Source organism: Micromesistius poutassou (genome assembly GCF_964030765.1).
Source record: "Micromesistius poutassou genome assembly, chromosome: 17".
Classification (NCBI taxonomy): domain Eukaryota; kingdom Metazoa; phylum Chordata; class Actinopteri; order Gadiformes; family Gadidae; genus Micromesistius; species Micromesistius poutassou.
The window spans coordinates 12,459,581-12,483,322 of NC_140287.1; the positions used below are offsets into that span (position 1 = coordinate 12,459,581).

The 23,742-nt window shown below is 44.0% G+C and overlaps 2 protein-coding genes across 5 annotated transcripts; one reads left to right on the forward strand and one right to left on the reverse strand.

Moving 5' to 3' along the window:
- Nucleotides 1-1,437: 1,437 nt before the first annotated feature.
- LOC311362367 (glycogenin-1-like) lies at nucleotides 1,438-9,421 on the forward strand (the record flags this gene model as incomplete). The annotated part of the gene is made up of 7 exons (XM_084482185.1): nucleotides 1,438-1,570; nucleotides 2,616-2,751; nucleotides 3,363-3,537; nucleotides 3,871-4,033; nucleotides 5,820-5,946; nucleotides 6,733-6,958; nucleotides 8,411-9,421. 7 exons carry the CDS (start codon nucleotides 1,438-1,440, stop codon nucleotides 8,627-8,629), a joined length of 1,179 nt encoding a protein of 392 aa, XP_084338311.1. The 3' UTR covers nucleotides 8,630-9,421.
- Nucleotides 9,422-10,123: 702 nt separating this feature from the next.
- On the reverse strand, nucleotides 10,124-23,717 carry hltf (helicase-like transcription factor). 4 transcript variants are annotated; one of them, XM_084482183.1, is made up of 25 exons: nucleotides 23,259-23,717; nucleotides 22,721-22,923; nucleotides 22,298-22,464; nucleotides 22,019-22,143; nucleotides 21,657-21,745; nucleotides 21,484-21,555; nucleotides 20,983-21,174; nucleotides 20,501-20,575; nucleotides 20,206-20,242; nucleotides 19,429-19,486; nucleotides 18,655-18,725; nucleotides 18,343-18,465; nucleotides 17,585-17,674; nucleotides 17,376-17,473; nucleotides 16,642-16,785; nucleotides 16,106-16,238; nucleotides 15,655-15,790; nucleotides 15,014-15,193; nucleotides 14,375-14,490; nucleotides 13,909-14,093; nucleotides 13,269-13,394; nucleotides 12,727-12,839; nucleotides 11,872-12,052; nucleotides 10,969-11,049; nucleotides 10,124-10,652 (listed from the first exon to the last, which is right to left on the reverse strand). In XM_084482183.1, the coding sequence occupies exons 2-25, from the start codon at nucleotides 22,916-22,918 to the stop codon at nucleotides 10,509-10,511; spliced, it is 2,934 nt and encodes a 977-aa protein (XP_084338309.1). In that variant the 5' UTR covers nucleotides 22,919-22,923; nucleotides 23,259-23,717; the 3' UTR covers nucleotides 10,124-10,508. The 4 variants fall into 4 exon arrangements, with proteins under 4 accessions (XP_084338309.1, XP_084338308.1, XP_084338307.1 ...); XM_084482182.1 differs by having other exon boundaries at nucleotides 18,355-18,465; nucleotides 23,201-23,717; XM_084482181.1 differs by having other exon boundaries at nucleotides 13,909-14,090; nucleotides 23,201-23,717.
- Nucleotides 23,718-23,742: the final 25 nt, after the last annotated feature.

The window sequence follows — 23,742 nt, forward strand, 5'->3', positions numbered from 1 at the left end:
TTCTCTAGCTGTTCGATATCCCCCCCCCCACACACACACACACACACACACACACACACACACACACACACACACACACACACACACACACACACACACACACACACACACAATCCCTTTATAACAACACACAGGCCTACTTCCATACCCGTTCTCTTACGGCATCGTCCTGGAGCTGTGGCTCTGTGAGCAGTCAGTATGGGGACGATCCACTGGCGGCCCGGTAGACACTAAACTATGGATATATTGCAGTTGAGTCTCCGTAAACAGGCAGTCAGCAGGTACATGTGGCACTGTCAACAGGCAGTCAGAAGATACATGTGGCCCTATAAACAGGTAGTTTGAATATACTCCATTTGAAGGTCTGTAAACAGGCAGTCAGACGATGCTCCACTCGAGGCTTTTTAAAAAGCCAGTCAGAAGACAGTCCACTTGCCACTATAAACAGGCAGTAGTTTAAGACCCTCCATCTCTCTTTGAGATCTCCTCTCCATCTGACACCTGATCAGCACAGTTTCACTCCACAGGTTCTCTGGGGCTCTCTGGTTTCTCTCTCTCTCTCTTCTCTCTCTCTCTCTCTCTCTCTCTCTCTCTCTCTCTCTCTCTCTCTCTCTCTTTCTCTCTGTCTCTCGCTTAGTCTCTCTCTCTCAATCTCTTTCTCCGTCTCTCTCTATCTCTCTTGACACTGACCTGAGACCAGGGCCATAAGACACAAGCTTTCCTGTGTTTACCTGCACTGTTTGGTCTCAGTGATCTAGATCAGCTGTTTAGCTCACACACCGTGGAGGAGAGCAGGTCTGGGGCTTTTCTCTTAGCCTTTGCATTATTCAGTAAGTTGAATAAGGTGAAAGAAAACAGACCCAAGGAAGAAACGTAACAAAGGCAAAGCAACTAAAATAATAATTTAACTCTACATTACCATCAATATCTATTATCTAATTCGAGTATAATCTTCTAAATAAGCAATGTGTTGATCAAGTTTCACATCAGATATGCAACAACGTCAGGAATAAATAAACATATTGATATGTTAAGATTTCGCTGCCTCAGTCATGGGAGGGACAACTTTTATGCTGAAATGTATGTATTTTGGAAAATGTATATTATTTTGAATAGGATTCAAATTGGATTAGGCCTACCATTGATAGTGTTAAGGGTGCTGCAACATTTCGCCACTAGATGAGGCTCGCTGTACGTCTCATCGTTTCACTCGGCATCTCTTTACGGGCTGTCTTAAACAACCGAACAACCAATACATTACATTCCACTAAATCATTCCTGGACCGACAGTAAGGTATATAATGCTACAAAATGAAAAAAACGACCTTTAAATAAATATTTTGTTATCGGGATATAATGAATGGAGGAAGAGGGCAAAAGCGAAAGAGCAGGGGGCATGTAGGCCTATGTATGCTGTCACTGGTCACGTGATCCGGAATGTGGAACTTAATTCCTACGTTGGACTGTACCCAGCTGCTGAGCATCTGCCAGCTGCATATCAAAGGTTTCAACCCTTATCCTTCTTCTTCCTCGGGGCACCGTGCTGCCTGCTCACAGAAAACCATGGCGGGTGAGATATACTAGAGGACAATGGTGTCACACACACACGCACAAAAACACATTCTAGTCACACTGACATGGCGCTTCGGATGCGCAGGTCGAGTACATATTGCTTCTGTACCCATCGTCGCGGATTTAGTTATGCTTTAACATTGCCGGACACACGTTGGCTTTTTTTTTTAAATGGCAAGGTATCCATTGTATATAATTTATGCGTGTGACCTAGGCGTGGGAACGCGTGGCTTGCTTTGCTGGGAACCACAGTGGCTGCAGGAGTCGGTGCGTACGTGCGCCGTGGCCTTGTGGGGACCCGCGTAACATTTGTGAAGCGCGAACATTTGTGAAGCGCGAACATAATCGATGTTTCCGTTGTATTTTTAATAGTTAAATAAAATTTCAATAACAACTGTAATGCTGTTAAAGGGAGCTCAGTGGATATGACTATTCTGGTCCAGTGTTTCCTGGCCCGCCATAGGCTGCTACATACCTATTAACAAATAACTGTAAGAAACCGTACCCGGGTTGTGTAATTCAACTTCTGACAGCATCATCTAACGTTGCAAGAGCCATTGCAAGACTCTTATAGGCGCGATCTATCTTACCTCCACCAATAGGCACCCTGAATATACAGCGTGTTAATAGTCTATGGTTTATACCGCATTTATAGCAAATAAATAGCCTAAGTTAGTTATTGGTCATAATTCCTGCTCCATATAGCCTAGGCTAGACGAATTGTAAGTCTAAAACAGAATTGTAGACTTTTTGTCTAAAAATAACTGTCTCTCTTTAGAATATAATCTAACCTAGACTTTTACATATATTTATTATCAATATGACATACTTTTACACTGATAATATGCTGCAACAACCCAAGTAATGTAGAATAGAGAGATCCTCAATAATGTTACCATGTATGGAAAGTTATGAAGGGGAAAGGATGGTATTTATGTTATAACTCAAGATTGGTCATTACTCCAACCTCAGATTTTAGTGGGTTTAAGTGCATGCACTTAAGTGTGTGTATGTTTGTGTGTACTTGACTTGTGTCCATGCAGACCAAGCATTTGTGACACTGGCAACAAACGACAACTACGCCAAGGGAGCGATGGTCCTGGGGCAGTCGCTACGGAAACACAAGACAACCAAGAAACTTGTGGCCCTCATTGGCCCCCATGTTGCCGAGCCCTGCAGGTTAGACCCTACTTTGTCACACACACACACACACACACACACACACACACACACACACACACACACACACACACACACACACATATTATGGGCTAGGAGGGTGTGTGTGTGTGTGTGTGTGTGCGTGTGTGTGTGTGTGTGTGTGTGTGTGTGTGTGTGTGTCATAACATTAAGGCGCATTAAGGGGTTAAGGCATTTCTCTTAAAGTTTCCTACAGTTACTCTGCAGTCATTGCGGTTCAAACCAGGAATCTTTCCACTTAAACACCATAACCCCTAGAATACCCTGCTGCCCCATTGATTGGGTGTCCTCATCATGTCTGTCCAAGATGTGACTTGGACAGACATGATGACGCACACTACTAATTTCCTATTTTCTAACGACCTAAACTGTCTTGCTTGTTATGCTTGTATCGTTGCATTGTGGTTCTCCTTGCTCTTTGGAGGGCTACGGAGAGGCGGTGCCACACAAATGTGGTGGGAATGAGACTGCAACTGTGATCAAGGGCTATACAAAAACAATTGATTTGACCTGACTCTGAATAGCCTTCGGTGTCCCGAAGCCGAAGCGTATAAATCATTAACAACAACGATGAACACCATGTGCCGCAGGAGCGTGCTGGAGTCGGTGTACGACGAGGTGCGTCTGGTGGACGTGATGGAGTCCGGGGACACGGCCCACCTGGCCCTCATGAAGCGCCCGGACCTGGGGGTCACCTTCACCAAGCTGCACTGCTGGACCCTCACACACTACAGCAAGTGTGTGTTCATGGACGCAGACACCCTGGTGGGTCCATCTCCTCAAGTCCCACCTACACCGTAGTCCGCCTCCACCACTGTGCCAACAGTCAAGATGTATTTATGCATGGGCATGCGGATTATGACTATGATATCAATTGTGTTATTATTTAAATGTGGAAATACACTATATTGTTAGAAGCAAGCCCCATTTAAGTTTGTGATTCAGACTTTAATTATTTATTTTATTTTGTGGGTGACCAAGGCATAGTCACCATGTTACATGGTAATATTGCGATCATAATCTAATATTGTATATTGTACCATCGCAATTATACCATGGATACCAACTAAATCAAATATATATTTATCTACTTCACAGGTGTTGTCTAACATAGATGAACTGTTTGAGAGGGAGGAGCTATCGGCAGCTCCGGATCCCGGTTGGCCAGACTGTTTCAACTCCGGGGTGTTTGTGTTCACGCCGTCCAATGAGACGCACCAGAAACTGCTGGCATTCTGCAGTGAGAACGGCAGCTTTGACGGTGAGACCATGTCGTCCTTATGGTTCACATCCAGAGTAGCATCTGTATTGTGGCACAGTGTCTAGTATTTATCTTTACTTTGTGAATTACTTTGCCACAGTGCCAACATTGTCGAGATGTGACAACACAATCATTTGTCAGTATTACCAAGGAGGATTTATAGTGGTCTAGTGGACAGGGTACTCTCCGGATTCGAAGCCCAATGTCCGCATCCTACCTGTTGCCCTTCATGAGCAAGATGCCTCAACCCTTACCTGCTCATTAATGACCTGTATGTGAAGTCACTTTGGATACAAGCATTGGCTCAATGACAACATTATGAATCAGTCACACAAGGTATTCACAGCCCCCGCACCGCCTATTCCAGCAGCCACCCGTTTCAGGCGAATCACAGGTGTGATTCGTGTGATTCGAGGCAACTATGTCTCCCAGCGGCTCTTTGTTCTTCAGCACTGGGTGTTTTTATACTCCAAAGATCACACAAGCATACACACATGCACACACTCAGACATACAGAGAGACTCACACACACACACACACACACACACACACACACAAAGACACAGATACACATACACACAGACAGAGATAGACACACACACACACACACACTGGTTTAATAGAAGATGCCGTTTATGTGTGACTTTGTGCCGCCTGCCGGCGAAGCGGTGCATTACCCTTAAGAGCTATTATGTTGAGTAATTTAAGAGTAATTGACACTGTGACGTCATGGAACGACATAAAGGGAGGTGTCCTCTATCTGCATGGCATGGTACCAGTTCCTACCTCCTTCTGACGCAGACGTGTGATCGATTTAGATCATTAGCGCTTAGCTTGGCTTAGCTTTTATTCATGACAAGACAAGACTACTATTTTGGAGCATTGACCCAAATATCTCGATATTTCGATATATCGCGAGATCTCCAAATCTGAGTCAGAAAATGCTAAAAGTTTTCTTCTTCTCCTGTGAGTAGCTCTTCTCATAAGAGTGTTATGGACTGATGAGTGTCAGACCTATTCATGTACAGTAACTCTAGACCTTGTCTCCCAACGCGTGACAAAGTTACCCTCCACCCACCTTCTACGCCAACCTGCTGTTGAGAGTGTTGTGGGTGTAGTCTGACGTAGCTAACCCTTGTTAGTAGGCTTATCTGTCTCTGTTCCAACTCACCCCCCGCCCTTTGCAGGCAGTGGTACAGAGCCTGTGTGAGCACATATGAGTGTGTTGGTTTATGTGTGTGTGTGTGTGTGTTTGTGTTTGCCTGTATACTTGAGTTTGTTTGTGATGGTGTATAACTATATGTTGTGTGTAGGCCATGCATCATTCCCTGGCTGTGCTGTCAACATGGCTCTCTAGTTTCTATTAATACTAGTCAGAAAGACCAGGAGTGCATGTGCGATAGGGATCAGGTAAGTGGGGTTAGGGTTGTAAAATCCAATGTATTTGTAATGCCCTTATACACTGTTATGGTGTCAAAGGGCCTCACTGGCCTACATTACAGAGGCAAACGCATATATACAGCCAGGGGGGTCAGACAGGTATAAACTGATGCCCTTGCTAGTTTTGAGTGCATTTTTTTTTTTTTTACTTGAATCAAAATAACTTTAAGGGGATGAACGTTTCTACATATTTGTATATTTACTTCGAAAGAGGATCCTGTTTTACCCTAACATTACATGTTGGTTATCTTTATGCAGATCTATGTCGTACTAATATGATTTATTTATATATTGATATGATATATATTGTGTTTGTGTGTTTGTTTGTTTGTGTGCACACCTGCAGGTGGAGACCAGGGTGTTCTGAACAGTTACTTCAACACCTGGGCCACCGCAGACATTTCCAGGCACTTGCCCTTCATCTACAACCTCAGCAGCATAGCCATCTACTCCTACCTCCCAGCCTTCAAACAGTCAGTCATCACACACACACACACACACACACACACACACACACACACACACACACACACACACACACACTCAGCAACGTTTTGGTGAGCAGGCATATGAACAAAGATGTGAAGTTAAACGCTGAGATAAACCGCCGACAAGCCTAATCCTATCTCGAACGTGGCTATGAACATCAACCACTGCAGAGCAGAGCCCCGTAAAATCACACCCACCTTCCCGCCGGTGTCTCTCTGTCTTGACGTCAAAGTGAATAGTTAAAGGCATTTGGATGTCACAAGAACAATACCACTTGTGTTCAGAGCAGAGTGGAACGTTCACAAAACATTTAGAACAAAAATATATATTTTAGGGTCACCTTTTAAGATCAGTGTAAATGGTGTAAACCTCAGTCAAGGTAAATCTCTCCATGTCTGTGTGTGGGGAGAGAGAGCATTGAATTACAAGAACTTTGAACAAACCCACTCAGACAGAGTAAGCCAGTGTGTTGTTCAGTTGTTTGGCCGAGTTTGGTCTGTTTGTTCCGTCTCTGGTTTCATCTCGTCACCGTCCAGAACTTTATTTGTTCGATTTCCACCACAGCCACATCATACAGTGGCTGTGGTGCACAGCCAGGAAATGACCTACCCCAATAACCTGTGTAACCTGTGATTCAATAAAGTAAAAAAAATACAGAAGATACAACTTTGCCCAGTGTTCTTAACCATGAGGAACTGTTCGTTACTACTGACCCCTAATCCTTCCCCGCAACCTGACTCTGACCCGGTGTGATTTCTCTCACTACAAAGGTTCGGCCACGAGGCCAAGGTGGTGCACTTCCTGGGAAAGGTGAAGCCCTGGAGCTATTCTTACGACGCCCAGAGCGGGGAGGTCAAGGGTCACTCCGTGGCGCCCGGCCTGTGTGAGGTGCAGCCCGACTATCTGCACCTGTGGTGGGAGTTCTACTCCAGCACTGTGCTGCCTGCTCTGCTGGAGGCCTATGGAGACACGCCCTTCAACACAGGCTGTGTGGATGTAAGTTGGCTTTGTCTCTCGGTGTGTGTGTGTGTGTGTGTGTGTGTGTGTGTGTGTGTGTGTGTGTGTGTGTGTGTGTGTGTGTGTGTGTCAATCGTAGCTGATTGTATGATCCCTGTTATACTGATTATCGCCAAGCTTTTGTGTATGAAATGTGGCTGGGATAAATTGTTTGCCTGTTCACATGCAAAGCAAAGGTAGAAGTAAATGTATTGGCCGTATCTATGGAGTCTATTTCTATGGAGTTTTACCTATGCCTTAAAACTAAATAAAATTGGTTAAAAGTGCATGGTAAAAACATTTAAATCTATTTATTATTTATTAAATTAATTTCTACAGATCACTCCATTTTCCACACAGACAAAAATGGAAAAAAATATATATTTCGAGTAACTTATTCATGCTTATTGGTTCTTCCCAAGATTTGTTCCCAGAAAATCAACTCACCATATCACCTTCTGGATTTTTTACCAATAACTGTTGGTTTCAGCTACAGAGTTTCTCTGAAGGAGAATGTTTTACATTCTTTTTCACTATCACAAACTCTGGTCATCTGAAAAGGAAGTTAAACATTAACAGGACATGGGAAACAAAGGGTCCGTCGGACATGAATCTCTAAATTGCACGACAGCTGTGTGAAACATGAGGTATTGCACTATATCGCTGTGCCAGCAACATGAATGTGAATCTCACAGGAATTCAAAGGAAAATTGGGATTTCTCCTTATAAGGCAGGAAAGCCAATGTCTCACAACACCTTCTATCGCTGCTCCATTGAAACTGTGCTCACCTACGGCATCCTGTTGTGGTATGGTAGCAGTTCTGCTGCAGACAGAAAGTCACTGCAGAGGACTATAAAAACCGCCCAAAACATCATCAGCAAACATGGACACCATCTTCAACTCTCGATGCTTGCAGAAGACACATAACATTCTGAAAGACTCATTCCACCCTGCCAATTATCTGTTTGAACTGCTGCCCTCAAGGAAACGTTACATGTCCATCAGAACACACACCACAAGATTCATGAAGTTTCTATCCCAAATCTATCACCATACTAAACTCTGACCTGAAAACAAACCCACTGAGTTCTGACAGCATTAATCAGTACTTAATGCAATGCTCTGCACTTTATATATTTTGCATTTTTTTTTTATTTCTACTGTTTTAATGCATACAATGGCACTGAGTTGATGGTATAGTAGTGTATGACGACATGAATGTACTGAGTGAATGAGACGATGAGAATGTATTTTCTATTGACTATTTATTATGCTACCTTTCTTTTTAATGAGTCCAGTACGTACAAGTGCATTGAATTTCGTTGTATTCCTGTGCAATGACGAATAAATCTAATCTAATTTAATTTAATCTAAGGCTGCTGGCTCTTGGCCCTTGTTGCATCCATCATTGCTTCATTCATTATTTCTCTGTATTTTTTTGTTTCATCTAGGAGAAGTCCCATGAAGAGATAAGAGAGATATTGACATCGACAGCCCATGTCGCCTCCTCTTCCTCCTCCTCTTCTTTCGCTCCTTCTTCTTCTCCTCCTCCTCCACCCAAGGTTCCCTCCGAAGAGAGGAAGAAGCGCTGGGAGGCGGGCCAGGCGGACTACATGGGAGACGACTCCTTTGTTCACATCGAACGCAAACTAGACTCCTTCCTCAAGTAAAACTGGTGGAGGCGAGGAGTAGAGAGAGGACGAAGGAGGGGAGGGAGTGACGAAGAGAAAGAGCAAACTATTGTAGGCTTCGGTGTTCCAGGAGGGCCATTCCACAGCCACCCCAACCAATAAGAAGAGCTTGATTCAGAGGGATGAGATCCTTCAAAAAAAAAAAGTATGCTCTTTGGGGGTGTGAGCCGCCCTGCGTTCTGTCAAGAGTTAACAAAGCAATGGTCTTAAAACTGCTGCTTATGTAGAATATAATAGATTAATATATTAACAATATAATCAGTCTTCCAGGAGCTGGGAACGTGTTAAAAAGCAAAAGCAGCCACCAAGCACCTCCAAGATACCGCATTGGACATCGGGAACAAATAATGTTACCAGGAGGCTTTTATTTTGAAGGAGATCACTCGTGAATATTGTAGCACCACTCGCTGCCAATCTCCAGTGTTGCCAATCTCCCTTCTTCAATTGATTAGGTAACTGGTGTGAACACAAACCCAGACCAGGTTGATATCTCACGGTGGTCCCACCTCACCGTAGCCCCCCTACACCAGCTCCCCCGTTAGTCCTGTGATGTTTTGCATGGCACAGAGCTTCCCTCACTGAACGAAACTCAAAATCAATGTAAAACACCGAAGATGAGAAATTCTTGTATTGTGTCCGTGCTAAGATGACAAAGGTTTATATTATGCAGTTTATGGTGTGATCCCAGTCACCCCCTCCCCCACCCTCCTGCATGTACTTCTACCTGCACAGCAGCCAAACCTCAAGAGAGAATATATTTTTGTGCCATGATCCAGTGTTCTTCAAGTGTTATAGTGTGTCGTAACCAGCTGCCTTACCGCTGTTCACTGTTTACAAAACCCTTTATTTACTATCCACTGCTGCAACGATCACACCCAACTCTGCTTCTCGGTTGCTAAAAACCCCACAGAAACGATCACCCACTGTAGACTGATCCTATCGTCTTGAGTGTAGTGGCTAGGGTGTCCGACTCCCAGCCGAAAGGTATTGGATCGATACGCCAATGTCCACAGCCTAACCCTGTAGGCATCCTTGAGCAAGATACCATAACCCTTAAACTGCTCCATTAATGACCCAATTGTGAATTCACGAGGAGTCGCTTCAAATTAAAGTGGCTACTTAATGACGATAAGTCATTAAGAATATGCCTGGGTGTGGAAGTTAGCCACAGCACTGTGAGATGAGACAGACAGGCACCGGTCTGTCTGTTTCTTTAACTGTACTACTTTTTGGTCAACGCAAAAAAATAAATAAACTGGTGATTAGCAGTGGCTCTTCACACTGTTGTCTTTCTGACCTGAAAGATGCAGAATTCATAAAAATAAAAAGATACATTTCAGGATGAACCTTTATTGCACGTTGGCGTACATCTGGTGAAATGGAACACATTTTGATTATTCTTCTCAACCAAGTAATCAAGTTTAATAGAAAACTCTGGTGTGCATTGATCTGGTCCATCAGAAGAAGACATACAATATATACAACCACACATTTTAAATTGCTTATGAACACACAACTCCTCACACTTGAATCCTTTGAACTAGGTAGATAGAAAACACAGTATGTTTGAAATAGATCATTACTCTTGTATGGTTTACACAAATGCAAGTCAAGAAAGAAAGAAAAACGTCAAACGGGAAAGTCCGCTGGTGACAGTAAGGATTTTGCTGCATTTCTGGTAGATACTGTACAACTTAGAATAACAACAATGGCAGAACGGCCATGTGTATAAGAAATAATATTGCACATATAAAATAATAGCTACATTTCAAATAAGACACTGCAAACAAAACAATGAGGAATACCTGTTGGGGGAAAAATGACAACATAACTGAGGGCCATTGGCTCCGCCCACCACCTACAGTTCCATCAGGGCTCTGATGTCATCAATGCGAGATGCTTTCCTGTCAGTGTTTTTGGCGCCGAAGGCCTTCTCCACCAGGTCCTGCTTCCCCCTCTGGATTTTGACCATGTTCTCTTCTACCGAGTCTTTCACTATGAACTACAACCAGACAGAAGCAAAGGAAACTGACACCATGAACTACAACCAGACAGAAGCAAAGGAGTCCTTGACAATAAACTACAACCAGACAGAAGCAGAGGAATCCTTCACCATGAACTACAGTCAAACAGAAGAATCCTTGAAGATGAACTACAAAAAGGTAAGGCACTGCGTTCGATGTCCACACTGCCTAACTGTAGGCCTCCTTGAGCAAGATGTCGTACCCTTACTTGCTCCTCAATGACCTGTATCTGAATCCACAAGTCGCGTTGGATAAAAGCATTGACAGTAACCATCGAGAAGTCTGTTTACTCACCTTAGTGACAAAAACCTTCCTTGTTTGGCCCAGGCGGTGACAGCGATCGATGCACTGCTCTTCAGCCGCGGGATTCCAGGCCTAACACGGACACAAACAGTTTGTATGCAGTATACTTGAGCTCTCAACTGGACCAAAAAATATAATCTGAAGATATAGATATATAACAATTTTTTTGAATCTTTTTTGTTGTTGCAAAGGGGAGTGCAAGAACGGCGGCACAAAGGCTTTAGTAGGTCACGTCAAGTTGGTTGGGAACATTCAACTGAACATCTCATTAACATTAAGTAGACATTAATAACCAGACAAAAAAGCCAAACTAATCTTTGCCGTTTTATCTAAATTAAAAACTGCTCTGAACAAAAAATAAAAAGACTGGAAAAATGTATCCTGCACTCTGTGTGCTGTGCTCTTAAACATTTTAAAACATAATTCTAGTTCTTCATTGTGTCGCGCTTCGATTTGTGGCAGATTGCTCCGTATGCTTTGGGCTTCACATGAATGAGTTTCAGAGTCAAAGCGGCCACCAGTCAGGTGTGGCATCATCGTCCTCCGTCATTACACATTGGAATGTACTGTACATTATGTTTTTCTTATTTGTAGAATCTTCGAATGGAGATTTTACAGCCTTACTGTATACTATTGAGATTTTACAGGAATAGATTGCACTTGGGGTGCATCTCAACAGCCAATCCACATGGCCTGGCCTCCCAAATCTCCAGTATCTCCTCGATCACCATTGTGCCCACTGTTCCAATCTTTAGTAAGCAGCAACAGTAACAGTAAGCAGCAACAGAATCAGCCTTAAGTGGCCAAAGAAGCGGCTTCAGGCGTCCAGTTGACATAACACAATCCCTTCCCGTAGGTGCTTGGCCGTTTCGCATCTTCTTCATTGGCACTCACCGGTTCCATGAGGAAGACGTGGGAGGCTGCAGTCAGGTTCAGTCCCACCCCTCCGGCCCTTAGAGACAGCAGCATCACAACGGGGCTGTCGGGGGCGGAGCTCTGGAACTCCTGGATCACCTGAGCCCGCCTCTTCTGGCTCAAGGTCCCGTCCAATCGCACAAAGCTGAAGCCCTGCTCTCTGCAGAGGGAGACAGAAGCTACTGGTACACTGTTGTTGACAGACGGAGGTTGCTCTGATGTCTTTACAACTAGGGATGCACCGATTCCACTTTTTCTCAGAAAGTACAAGCCCTTGCATTGGGGTACTTGCCGATATGAGTACCGATACAAGTACTTAATAATACCAATACAGTTTAAAGAGCCGGGGAATTCGAACACTTTGAGAACTTAAAAAAATGTGTTTTGGGCTGAGAGTTCTAGGAAAGAGCGGGGCGTTAGTACCTTTGTTGTGTATGAGCGCTATAATGAGCGATGTTTATATGACATGCTCAACAGCATTCGCTGGAACGTTCACATAGTGTTTTGGGGAGCATGGCAAACATAGGATTCTCCCCCCTTTCTCTCTAAATTGGGGACTTATTTCAGTAACAGTGATAAAATGGCATAGATCACTATGTTGACAATTATATAAGACAAATGACCACGTTTAAAAAAACTCAAAAGGTTTTGGTGGTATCAGGTGTTTTTTTACATGAGCTTGTTCGAGTACTGGTGTATCCCTATTTGAACTGAATAACAAGGCAGTAAGGCTCCAGTGTATTCATGTCATGTCATGTCATGTCATGTCGTCTGTGCGCAGGCACGTTTGTGTAATATCCGTGTGCGTTGTGTGGGCATGCGGGTGTGAGTTACCTGAGCGGGGTCTCCAGTATGCTCAGGAAGCGTGTGAACTGAGAGACCACCAGACACTTGATGCTGTGGTCCTCAGAGCGTATCCGGAGTAGGTTTGCCAGCAGTGCCTCGACCTGAGCGGGCACAACAACCACACACCACTTCAGTCACATGCCGGTACTAGCACATCACACAACTACATCGTAAGCGGGCATTGGGGTGGAGCCTGTGGGGTGTTGTGATGAGCCAAGAGAGAAAGTTACTGTGGCTGTGATCTGACATGGCCATCTTATATTGTAGTCCACAATATACTGTAAGGACGGGACATGGCAGGGACCTCACGACAATGATTTATGAGTGCCGATACAATGTACGACATGTATTGAGATTCTGTAAATAGTGGATAGGATAAAAAAATTAATGTGGTTGAGGTCCTACAGGGTCGTTGGTGTCCTACATTATATTGATGTAGTTTATAATACGGTAATGCTAGATCAGTTTATTCTGCTGCAGTGGTGTAGGGGGGGCAACAGGTGGGATGGGGGGAGCATCAGGGGACGTACCTTGGAGCTGGTCCTCCACCCCTCACTGCGGGCTCCGTCCTCCTCCCCCTCCAGCTCCTCTGGTGGGACCTCCACCAGCTGGCTGATGGAGATGGTGCTCCTGCACAGGGGGCAGCGTGCCGACTCCTGGAACACACACCCGTTCACCCCAATTAAATACTGCCCTGTGTCAAGGGAGATCCTAAAAGGTGACATATTATATCACCAGGTGTGATTAGCCATTACAAGCCGTTTTGAAAATCTGCCTCTTCTGACATCATCGGTGGGCGTGTCCACCGAGATGGATGACGGATAGATGAGCAGTGTTTGCTACAGTCCACTGGAAAGGCTGGTAGACTGAACTATACAGCACACTTCTTGGTGGACACGCCCACTTGTGATGTCTGAAGAGGCAGATTTTCAAAACGGGTGGTATAAGGTATGTCACCTTTAACATCACATCCGTCAATATCACAATTCATCAAGTAGTGTGGAATATGTATATTTTATCTACAGTATGTCATTTCAAACTAATTAAATGTCTTGTTTGTGTCTATTTGCTCGTTTGACACTTTTTATTGCAGTTTTGCCCGAAAAGTACTTCACAAGAATAAGGGTGATTGATTCAACATGAAGGCAAATAATAAAAGTGTGTACGGACCTGCTCACTGGCGACCACCTTGGCGATGCAGGGGCGGCAGTAAACGTGCGCGCAGTGCGTGATGACGGGCAGCTGGACAGACTCCAGACATACAGCGCACTCCTCGTCCAAACCGCTGGCCAGGACGCTCCGAAGCTTCTCCACTAGGCGCTCCCGCAGCTCTGCCGGCGTAGCAGCAGCTCCTGCTGGCCAGGAGGAAGACGTATACATCCGGAGAGTTGGCTACTAGTAGATACAACGTACCGCCATCCGCTGGCCAAAATACTACATTGCACCCAAAACCAATATTCAGAGATGATTGTATTTGATGCTTTCTCAATTAACCATCTTTGGTGGTCTGGATTTGGCTTTCTGGACTATGAAATCCTTTTGACGGCCCCCAAAGAATTTTCACTGTTGAAAAAAATATTCTGACAGGGAAAGGGTTTTACCCATAGAGTTCCGCGGGGAGTGGGTGAGTACGTACTCAGGTCGGAGGAGATCTTGGCCAGGAGGTCAGAGTGACAGCAGTGCTGCCGCAGCCTCATCAGGATGGCCAGCACATCGGCGTAGTTACTAAGCACCGTGCCCACAGCCATGTATCTATTCACGGAGCACACATACACATAGACACACATTTTCAGAGTCAACTATACATGAACATGCTATATAGAGTGGAGAAATTTGGTTGACAGTTAGCCATCATATTATGTATTCATGACCTCATGCTGTGATTTTATTTGAGATAAAAGAGCCCCTATTAGAGCCATGTTGTATATATTATCCTTAAAAAAGACGAGAATTCTTTAGACCGCAGCTCATTTCGACCCATCTCCCTTCTGAATGTGGATGGTAAACTACTAGTCAAGATGTTAGCTCGCCAATTTGAAACTATATTACTCTCCATTATATCCGATGATGAAATATTGTAATGTATGTCTGAATGACTTATTTGTGTTTTTGCACTAATTGCAAAAGCAAAAAACCTGGGGGGTGAAAAAATAGCCCCTACTTTACCACCAGGTGTGATGTGGATGAGCCATTCCACACTTGACCCTATAGTGACGTTCCATGTGTGTCCATCCAGATGTTATGAAAACCCTTTGATGTGATTCAAGCACTCCACCTGCGGATGGTGCTCTGGCCTTCCAGGCGTGCCAGCTCATACTCGTCCCTCTCCTGCGGCGTCAGCTCTACCTGCTCCACACAGACCGTCTTCTCGGGCAGGGCCACCAGGGGACGCCCGGCGACCGTGCTGCTCTTGGTCCTCCGCAGCGTGATGCACCGGACCAGGGTCTGGAGGTTGCTGTGGTTACACACAGGATTACAGCCGAGATGAGTCGCTACCCGGCATCGAATGGCCTGACCTCAATCGAACACAACATCTCTGTAGTATTATAATTATACTGTAAAAAAATATAGCATAAGATGGGGATATTTTCAAACTGGGATAAATAAAGTACAGTGTGTGTGTGTGTGTGTGTGTGTGTACCTAGTAGTGTCTGTGTGTGTGCCTGCTAGTGTGTGCGCATGTGTGCGTGTGTTAGTGTGTCTGCTAGTATGTGTGTGTGTGTCTGTGTGTCTGCTTGTGTGCGCATGTGTTTGTGTGAGTGAGAGAGAGAAAGGGCAATGGAATAGAATTAAAAGAAAAGTGATCATGAGTGTGATTTTGATAAAAAGGCTGTAGTGGCATAACAATAAATTCATATCCAACAGTGGGTGAGTGGGTGCATGTGTGCGTGAGTGCAAATTAATGTGGTAACGCACGACAGGCCAGCTCGGTCGCCCTGGGAAACGGGCCTCGCGATTACTCGGTTCCACCACTCCTTGATGTCAAAGGGCTTGAGGCGCAGGAAGGCCAGCAGCATCCACAGGTCCTTCAGGCTGTTCTGGATGGGAGTTCCTGGAGGGAGGGGGGGGAAGAGGTTGGAGGTCAGCACATCTCTATGGAGACCGGCTTACGTCTACTAAGAAGTCGTTTCTTTGGAAGATTGCCATTTAACAATAGACACTTTGAGACATTGTTACTTGAGTGTATTCAGATGTTAACTGGTAGGGTTTGGGCGACTGGTTCAAAGTTGACTAAAGGTTAGGCTATTAACAGTTGGGGGGAGTCAAATCCAATACTTCTCAGTCAGGTGTAAACCCTTTTATCTCGCAGTAAGAGCTCCAGTGTTTATCATCAGTTGGGGCTCTTGGTGTGATGGACTGTTGTAACCTGAGAGAATCCAGCGGCGCTGTGCTTCGAGGTGCAGCACGGCCTTGCCCATCTGGGTGTTGGGGTTCCGTATCATGTGACCTTCGTCCAGCACCACTCGCAGCCAACGGACCGCATGCAGGGGGCTCTTATTCTGAAAAGACAGACAGACTTAATGCAAGTACAATGTCAGTACAATGTTTTATCGTTCCACAATCTAAAACATTCAACATTTGGCTCCTTTAAAAAAAAGGTGCTGTAGAGCAAGATTTAAGAGCTATACTTTGCAATTTGTTAGAAGCCATACGTCACATATTATGGAGAAGTAATGCTCTGTGAGAATATCTCCTTCAAGTTGACTGTGCCTCTGTAAGAGGCAATTTCGATTTTAGACAGGTCAGCTTTTTTTCTACTATCCTGTCTTTCGGGCTCTACTTCAGATCGAGGTCTTTAACATTTCATGTAGGGTAGTTTGGCGTCTTGCTCGACAACGCATCTATGCGGACATAGGCGTGGGATCGAACCGGGGACCTTTCGGTAGGGAGTCAAACACTCACAGCGTAGTCGGCAGAGAGGACGTTGTAGGTGGTCAGCACCACGTCCTGGGAGGCCAGGAAGGACGTGCTTCTGTTGCGCTCCGGCCCGTAGTACAGGTACACGCTGAGCTGCACGTCGGCACACACGTGCTGCTCAAACTGGTCCTGTTCAGAATAAAGGAGCACACATGGGGGGGGGGGGTGTGTGAGTTAGTCGCTATGGGATTGTGTGTGTATGTGTTTTTTTCTTTGTGCACATGATCCTATGTGCATGCTTGACTGGGAGTCAGTGTGTGTGCATGTGTTTGATTCAGTGTGTGCGCATGTGATCCAGTGTTTGCATGTGTTTGATTAAGTGTGTGCACGTGTGATCCAGTGTTTGCATGTGTTTGATTAAGTGTGTGCGCGTGTGATCCAGTGTTTGCATGTGTTTGATTCAGTGTGTGTGCGTGTGTTTGATTTAGTGTGTGTGTGTGATTCAGTGTGTATTGCATCCACAGGGCCTTCAGGCTGTTCTGGACGGGGGTAGCTGATAAGAGGAGGGGGGGGGAGGGTTTGGAGGTCTCCACATCTCTATGGAGACATGATCACGACTACTATGAAGTAGGTAAGATTGAAACATTGCTATTTAGCAAGCAGACACTTTAGACAAGTGCACTTCAGATGTTAACAAAAAGAAAATTAATACTATTGACAAAAACCCCACTGAGAGCTGCGCGTGTTTGGGTGTGTGTGTGTGTGACGAAGAGCCGAACCAGCCAGTTGCTCAGCACAGACAGCGGGCAGATGATGAGTGTAGCTCTGGCTGAGAGCTCCTCTGCACTTTCTTTGATGCAGGGCTCCGGACCTACTCCTACACGAAGAAACACACAATAAATGTACCATTTACTACTACTTTGCCCACACAGTCTCATTTTCATAAATAACTTTCAATAAACCGTTGTTAACAAGCACGGTAACTTACCTTCTTTGGGAAGGGCCTTCTTTGCTGCCCTCTTACTCTTGGGTTTTGTGCCGGATGTTGATTCACTCAATGCTGAAGCAAGGTCTGGGTCTACCAGCGACGCAGAAGGACACGCACATGGACAAACAGACACACAGCTTAGTCGAGATGCACAACTCAAACCACAAACACATACATTGATTGCCTCTGAATATCATCTTTAAGACATTGAACCTAATTAGAATAGTGTATTGGCAGTTTTGTTCAACGCCCCGCAAAAAAAACATCTGGGTTGAACCCCTCATGTCTGCAGCCAACCTGTAGGCATCCTTGAACAAGAAGCCAAACACCATACTGCTCCTCAGTGATTCACTTTAAAAAAAAAAGGTACACTTGGTATTTTTTAACCTGAACCTAATTAGGGTCAAGGTTGAACACTCCAGTAGTTTTCCTTTAAGTCTCTTTTGCTAAATAATGTTAAGTGGCAAGTAGTTAGTACACTTTTCAACTGTTTAAAAAAAAAAAATTATATTGGATCACTCAAACTCATAGGTGATGCAAGTGCACTTAAACTATATAAGCGCAGTAAAATATACACTAAATATACAAATCATAGATGGAATAAGGGATTTAATTTGCACACTGAGTATTTGTCTGGAAACAAAAGTGTATTGTTAGGTATGGTTAATCATTTCATAGTGATTGATCATGGGGGGTAAGATGAATCATTATTAATCATGATAAATGAGTTTAATCATTAATTTAATAATTATTAGTACCTGATAACTCACCATCTTTGGGAACGGCCCTCTTGGCTGCTCTCTTGTTCTTTGGTTTTGGGCCAGATGTTGATCCACCAAGCGCTGCTAAAAAGTCTAGGTCTTCAAGCAACACAGTGGGCTCTCCACACACACACATACACACACTTAAGATAAGGGATTTGATAAGTTGAATGCCCCCCAAAATCTTAAATAGCAGCAAACTCATAAAGTCCATCTGGTTTTAAAATTCTAGAGAAAGAGTATCCACCCTGATGTATGATAGTGTTCAAATAGGGGCCTTTTAAAAGACAATGGTATCGAACCACTCACTTTTCTTCTTCCCGTCTTTGCTCACTATCGGTACTTCCTGGGTTTCAGCAGACGTCTCCACCGCCTGGGGACTGACCCAAGGAAGAGGAACGGATATTAAATTTGTAGACTTTAAAAAGGTGCAGTGTGTAGAATTGAGTGGCATCTAGCGGAACAGAATTCACAACTCGGTCAAATTCTAACCTTTTAACTTCATTCAAACATTTAACTATTCATGACATTTTGAACTTGTATAATGAACAATGTTGTATATGAAATGCAGCACACACCATGGTGTCCGAGAACCTTAACCCTTTCTCAAACTCAGATAAGAATCAACTACTGCCCAAGCGGAGCTCCCCATGTTAATTTTTGAGTTTTTTCCTAACTATCCAAAAAGAGATACAACTGTACACTGTTTTGTAATCAGGGCAACCTTTGTTCAGATACCACAGTGCAAGTAAACAGTGTCTTGTTGCGTTGACTGCTATTGACAACAATACAATCAATACATATAACATACATATAACAGATAGTTATATGCACTCAACAGCATATAGTCCTGATAATAGCCGTCATAGACAATGAAATAATTTTGGAGGTTTGCTCCCCAGGGCCATTCCCTGCAAGTTGATTAGGATTAATGACTCTTCTGGATGTGTTATGTGTGTAGTGTTCTCTCATAGCAGACGCAAGTTTTAATGTTTTTTTTAATTTTTTTTAATTTGTTTAGTTTTGTGGTTTGGAATTTTACATGGCAGGACCTTGTGGATAGGTGAGACACACCAGACTCACCTGTCAGACCGTCTGGAACCACTGGCAGCACTGCCTACTATTGTGCTGTCAACGCTACCTGGTACAGGAAAGGAATCACATGAATTACCGTCAGTCAACATGAATGGAAGCAACTTCAATTAGTGGTGGGCGGTATGGTGAAAATGATCAAGGAATAAATAAAAATGATCATGGTATATATCACAGTATGACACTGGGAGGTGCTAGAATGCAGGAAACTGCTCAACTATTCAGTTTCACTGACAATCCTTCATACAAAGACCATATTTCAATGTTTAAATGAGGGCAAGATTTATCTAAACGTTCTACCTACTTATGATAACAGGGAACAGCTGAATCAGGCAATACAGTTATAACATCATATTTTTCCTTTTCTGGCAATTGATCATCCAGAATAGTGTGTGTTTTTCTTTGCATGCTCTTGAAAAGCACTAGAGCCTGCGCCGCCATACAACCACACAATAACACAATAACAGCCCTATTTAGCCCTATTATTTTAAAATGTTACATGGCGGCACAGTGCCACCATTACATTATTTTAAGAGAACTCTGGAATGCTGAGTGGGGGAGGTCTGACCACGTCTCAAGCGAACAGACGATCACTTCGCACAAATCAGTGATAATTTGTTTTTCTAATCAATTGAATCTATACCGGTTTGGCCCAAAATTCATATCATAGGGCAAATTCATACTGGTGTACTTTCTATACCGATTATACTGTCCACCCCTAACTCAAACGTACACGTGCAGACACGCACGATCTGGACTAGTGGTTACCTTCAGATCGGGAGGGGGCCGTTTCAGTCAGCCCTTCCTAAAATGGTTCACACACACAAAATATTCAGTTGGTTCTGGAGGCAAAAGTACCTCCATGGGTGGGGCACGGCATCAACAAATGTGGCAACCAATAATGAAAAGTATGTGTTTGTGAACAAAATTCACATTATTGTAGAAGTTTGTTTGGACAGGATTTGTAAAGAAAAACAATCATTTCAAGCATGACTGCTTGAAATGTTATCCAGACTACAATAACACAATAAATACAGGAAACACTGTATATTTGGAAACGTACACCTCTCTTTAGAGGAAGAGGCATTCCTTGGTGGAAGTTGGTGAGGATCAGGGCAATGGTGGTCAGAGTTTTACCCTGAAACACAGGCAGAGGCAAGGGCTTGTATCAGAATCAGGCCAACAAATGAGGCCGGGTTGGTAATTTAAAGTGTGACTCCATAGTGTAAAAACAGTGGAATACAATGCCGGACACAAACTTTTTTGGTTATACACCTTCCCATTATGCACTTGACTACTATTAATAAAAAATACATTACATTCTCAATCCAATTTAGAGTTGTTTATTATATTCAGAAACTTGCTTATGCAGCAGTTTTTTTTTATAGTGGTGGTGGTACATTTTGTATGCTTCAATCGTTCTCAGCCCCACTTTGTGAGGCTGGGTGTTTGGGATGAAAGTGTCTGATAAATTACAAAAATTGACACCAAAAGAAAAGTCATGTAGACTCACTCTCTCTCTCTCTCGCTCTCACTTTCACTCACCAAGCCCATGTCGTCTGCTAGTATGCCCCCCCGGACCCTCTGTGGCCGCTCCTTGGCAGAGAAGCAGGTGAGGCTGTTGTAATAGAGCCCTCCCCTCTCCTCCCAGAAGGGTGGGAGCTTGGAGCTGTTCTCGCAGGCACACATCCAGGACAGGGCCTGCTTCTGGTGGGGCATGAGCGATGTGCTCACCAACTGAAACAAAACAAAACAAGGGAGGGGATTCACTGTGATTAAATATTTAAAAAACCCTATCATCACCATCATCACATAAGATAAATAAAGCAACTCCTTTATTTTCTCAGATACAGTTGTGAAGGAAGAGTGAGAAGAGCCAGTTACCAGTCTTCTCTGCAAAAACACAGCAGTAGCTGGAAAAGAGGAGGGTCCAGAGACGCAGAAAGTACGTGAAGGCCACACAGATCAGAGGAAGACTTGGAATAGGCTAGGCCATTCATCATTCTGGAAAACATATAGTATGGACTACTCGTTTAAAAAACCCACCTCGGCAGCTTCCTTCTCTCCATCTTTACTCTCAACCAGGCCGTCAAAGAGATCGTCAAACGCATTCTTCAGCTGCGGGGAAAAAAAAGAGCTTGATGTGATATTTTCAAAGATTTGACGATAAATCCACCCGACAATTCTGATCAAATGAGTCCAAGACGGGATGTGCTGACCTCCTCGGCTGACAGCGGGATGGTCACTGTTTTTTTAAGCGGCGGTGCACGTCCACCTTGAGCTCCATTACTCGTAGACATAACGACACCTGGCCATTAGGAGGTTGTACAGAGGGACCACAAAAGACAGCAACTTTAAAAAAAGAAAAAATATTCTTATCTCGAAGCTTATCTCGATTCTCGAGATAAGCTTAAAGAACTATTATTTGAGTGTTGTTAGAAATTGCCAAGCCATCCATCAGTTATGAGTGAGTAAAATTATTCAACTTTATTGTTTGTGTGAATTTATACACTGCCTGTGTGGAGTGGAGACTCGACGGGGAGTGCATACGCAAATAAACACATGCACAGTCTGTCCCTACCAGAGTTTATCTTGAAGCCGTGCAGGGCCATGCGTTGCTTGAAAGTGGGTTTATTCTCCTCGGTTCCCCAAAAGGACAGAGTCACAGGCATGTTGAAGGAGTTGTTGGTTCGGTACGGGACCACCCTTATAGGACACACGAAACAGTCAAAAATGCTGAGATACTGGGTTTGATTATCGTCTGCGCAATGTAGGACATTATGCATTGTTTGCCGATTGCATAACAAATAGTTAAAATTACAATAATTTCAAAGAAACCAAACAACAACATTTTAGTCACCCTTCAACTTTAACGAGGTTGTTATCCATAACAAAGGCCATGGCGGCTGCTAGCTCCTTCTTTATGTGGCCCACCTGGCTTCCATCCGCATTTGCAACCATCACTGCATTGCGGTCATAGGGGTTATTTGGCTGGCGCACAAGGGCCACCATTTCCCCTGGGTTTACCTGACAAAAACAACTTTGTTGAAGTGATTTATTTGCAAATAATATAATAATATAGTTATATTATAATTAATATAATTAATTATGCATCTGCATGCATAATTAAGGCTAAAATACACTTCTGCGTTTAATGAAAACAGTATATTAGAGCAACAGTGTTAGAGCAATGCCTGCCATAATATGGTTCTGGATCTCAGCCTAGTCAGCCAAAAGTCCATCAGTTATACAACAGCAGTTTGTTGACGTAGGGGTTACTCACCACTCCAGTGTAATACCGAAGCCCCACCACGCTGCCCTGCAGCTGACCAAACAGCACGCTGCCATCGGCATCTGGCTCCTCGGACGCAGCTGCCCGGATCGCCTGCGACAGAGACTCTGCGCTGGACTCGGAGCGGTCGGTAAAGATATTGACCTCAGGATGGCTATGCCACCCAAAGCGCCGCCTGTAAGAAGACATGGTGTCTGACAGAGACATACAAATAAATGAATAAACACACATGACACGTCCAATTATGGTCATCTTTTGTATAGAATGTTGTTGATAAAAAATATATATTTAGAACTGGACTTATTCAAAATCCTTATCAGACCGTACTTGGAACACTTTTGGATACATATATTGGATATAAATAGGGAAGTCTGCCTAATTACCAGGAGAGGGTAAGCCAATTGGTTTACCCTCAGCTAGTCTAACACAGCTAGTCTATCAATAATAGTAAGGCTCGTAGGTTAGCTATACCTTTACGACTCATCTTGGCGATACCATGTTCTCTTTTATGGTATAATAACAATAATACCTGTAGCCTTAGCTGAGATTGTTGATAACTGTAGACTTGCTGGACTGCGTTGACACGTTTAACTTTTCCCCTTGTTTATGCAGTTTTCTTAAACTGGAACGTCAACCTAACTAGCTTGTTTCGCATCCAAGCAGTTACGCGCCCTCTGCCTCGGCTGAATTCTGAGTTGACCAATGGGCGGCGAGGAACGACCTTTGTTCCGATTGCAGGGAGGCGGAGAGAAGACACAGAATTGTAGCGTTATCCCGGTCTACCGCATCGCATTGTCCGGTCTCTTACTGCATCTGAACTGAGTACGTCAGTTAACCGTCTCTGTAGCGAGAAGAATAAGCACATGATAGTCATATCAACAATAACGTAAAGGAGAATGAATGTAGAGTTTTTATTCGAAAATGTTTTCAAAGTAATAACCGAAAGATATAACAGAAACGGATATCCCTCAATCAAAAGTCCCGCCCTCTATCGTCTCTCGCCACTGAACCCA

Bases quoted from the DNA above. Each gene is read 5' to 3' on its own strand.
- hltf (XM_084482180.1), bottom strand. The intron at 21,746-22,018 runs GTAGGGACAGAC...CCTAATGGCCAG, and splicing joins CGGCTTCAAGATAAACTCTG to GTGTCGTTATGTCTACGAGT. The intron at 21,175-21,483 runs GTGGGTTTTTTA...GTTTTGTTTCAG, and splicing joins GAGAGAAGGAAGCTGCCGAG to TTGGTGAGCACATCGCTCAT.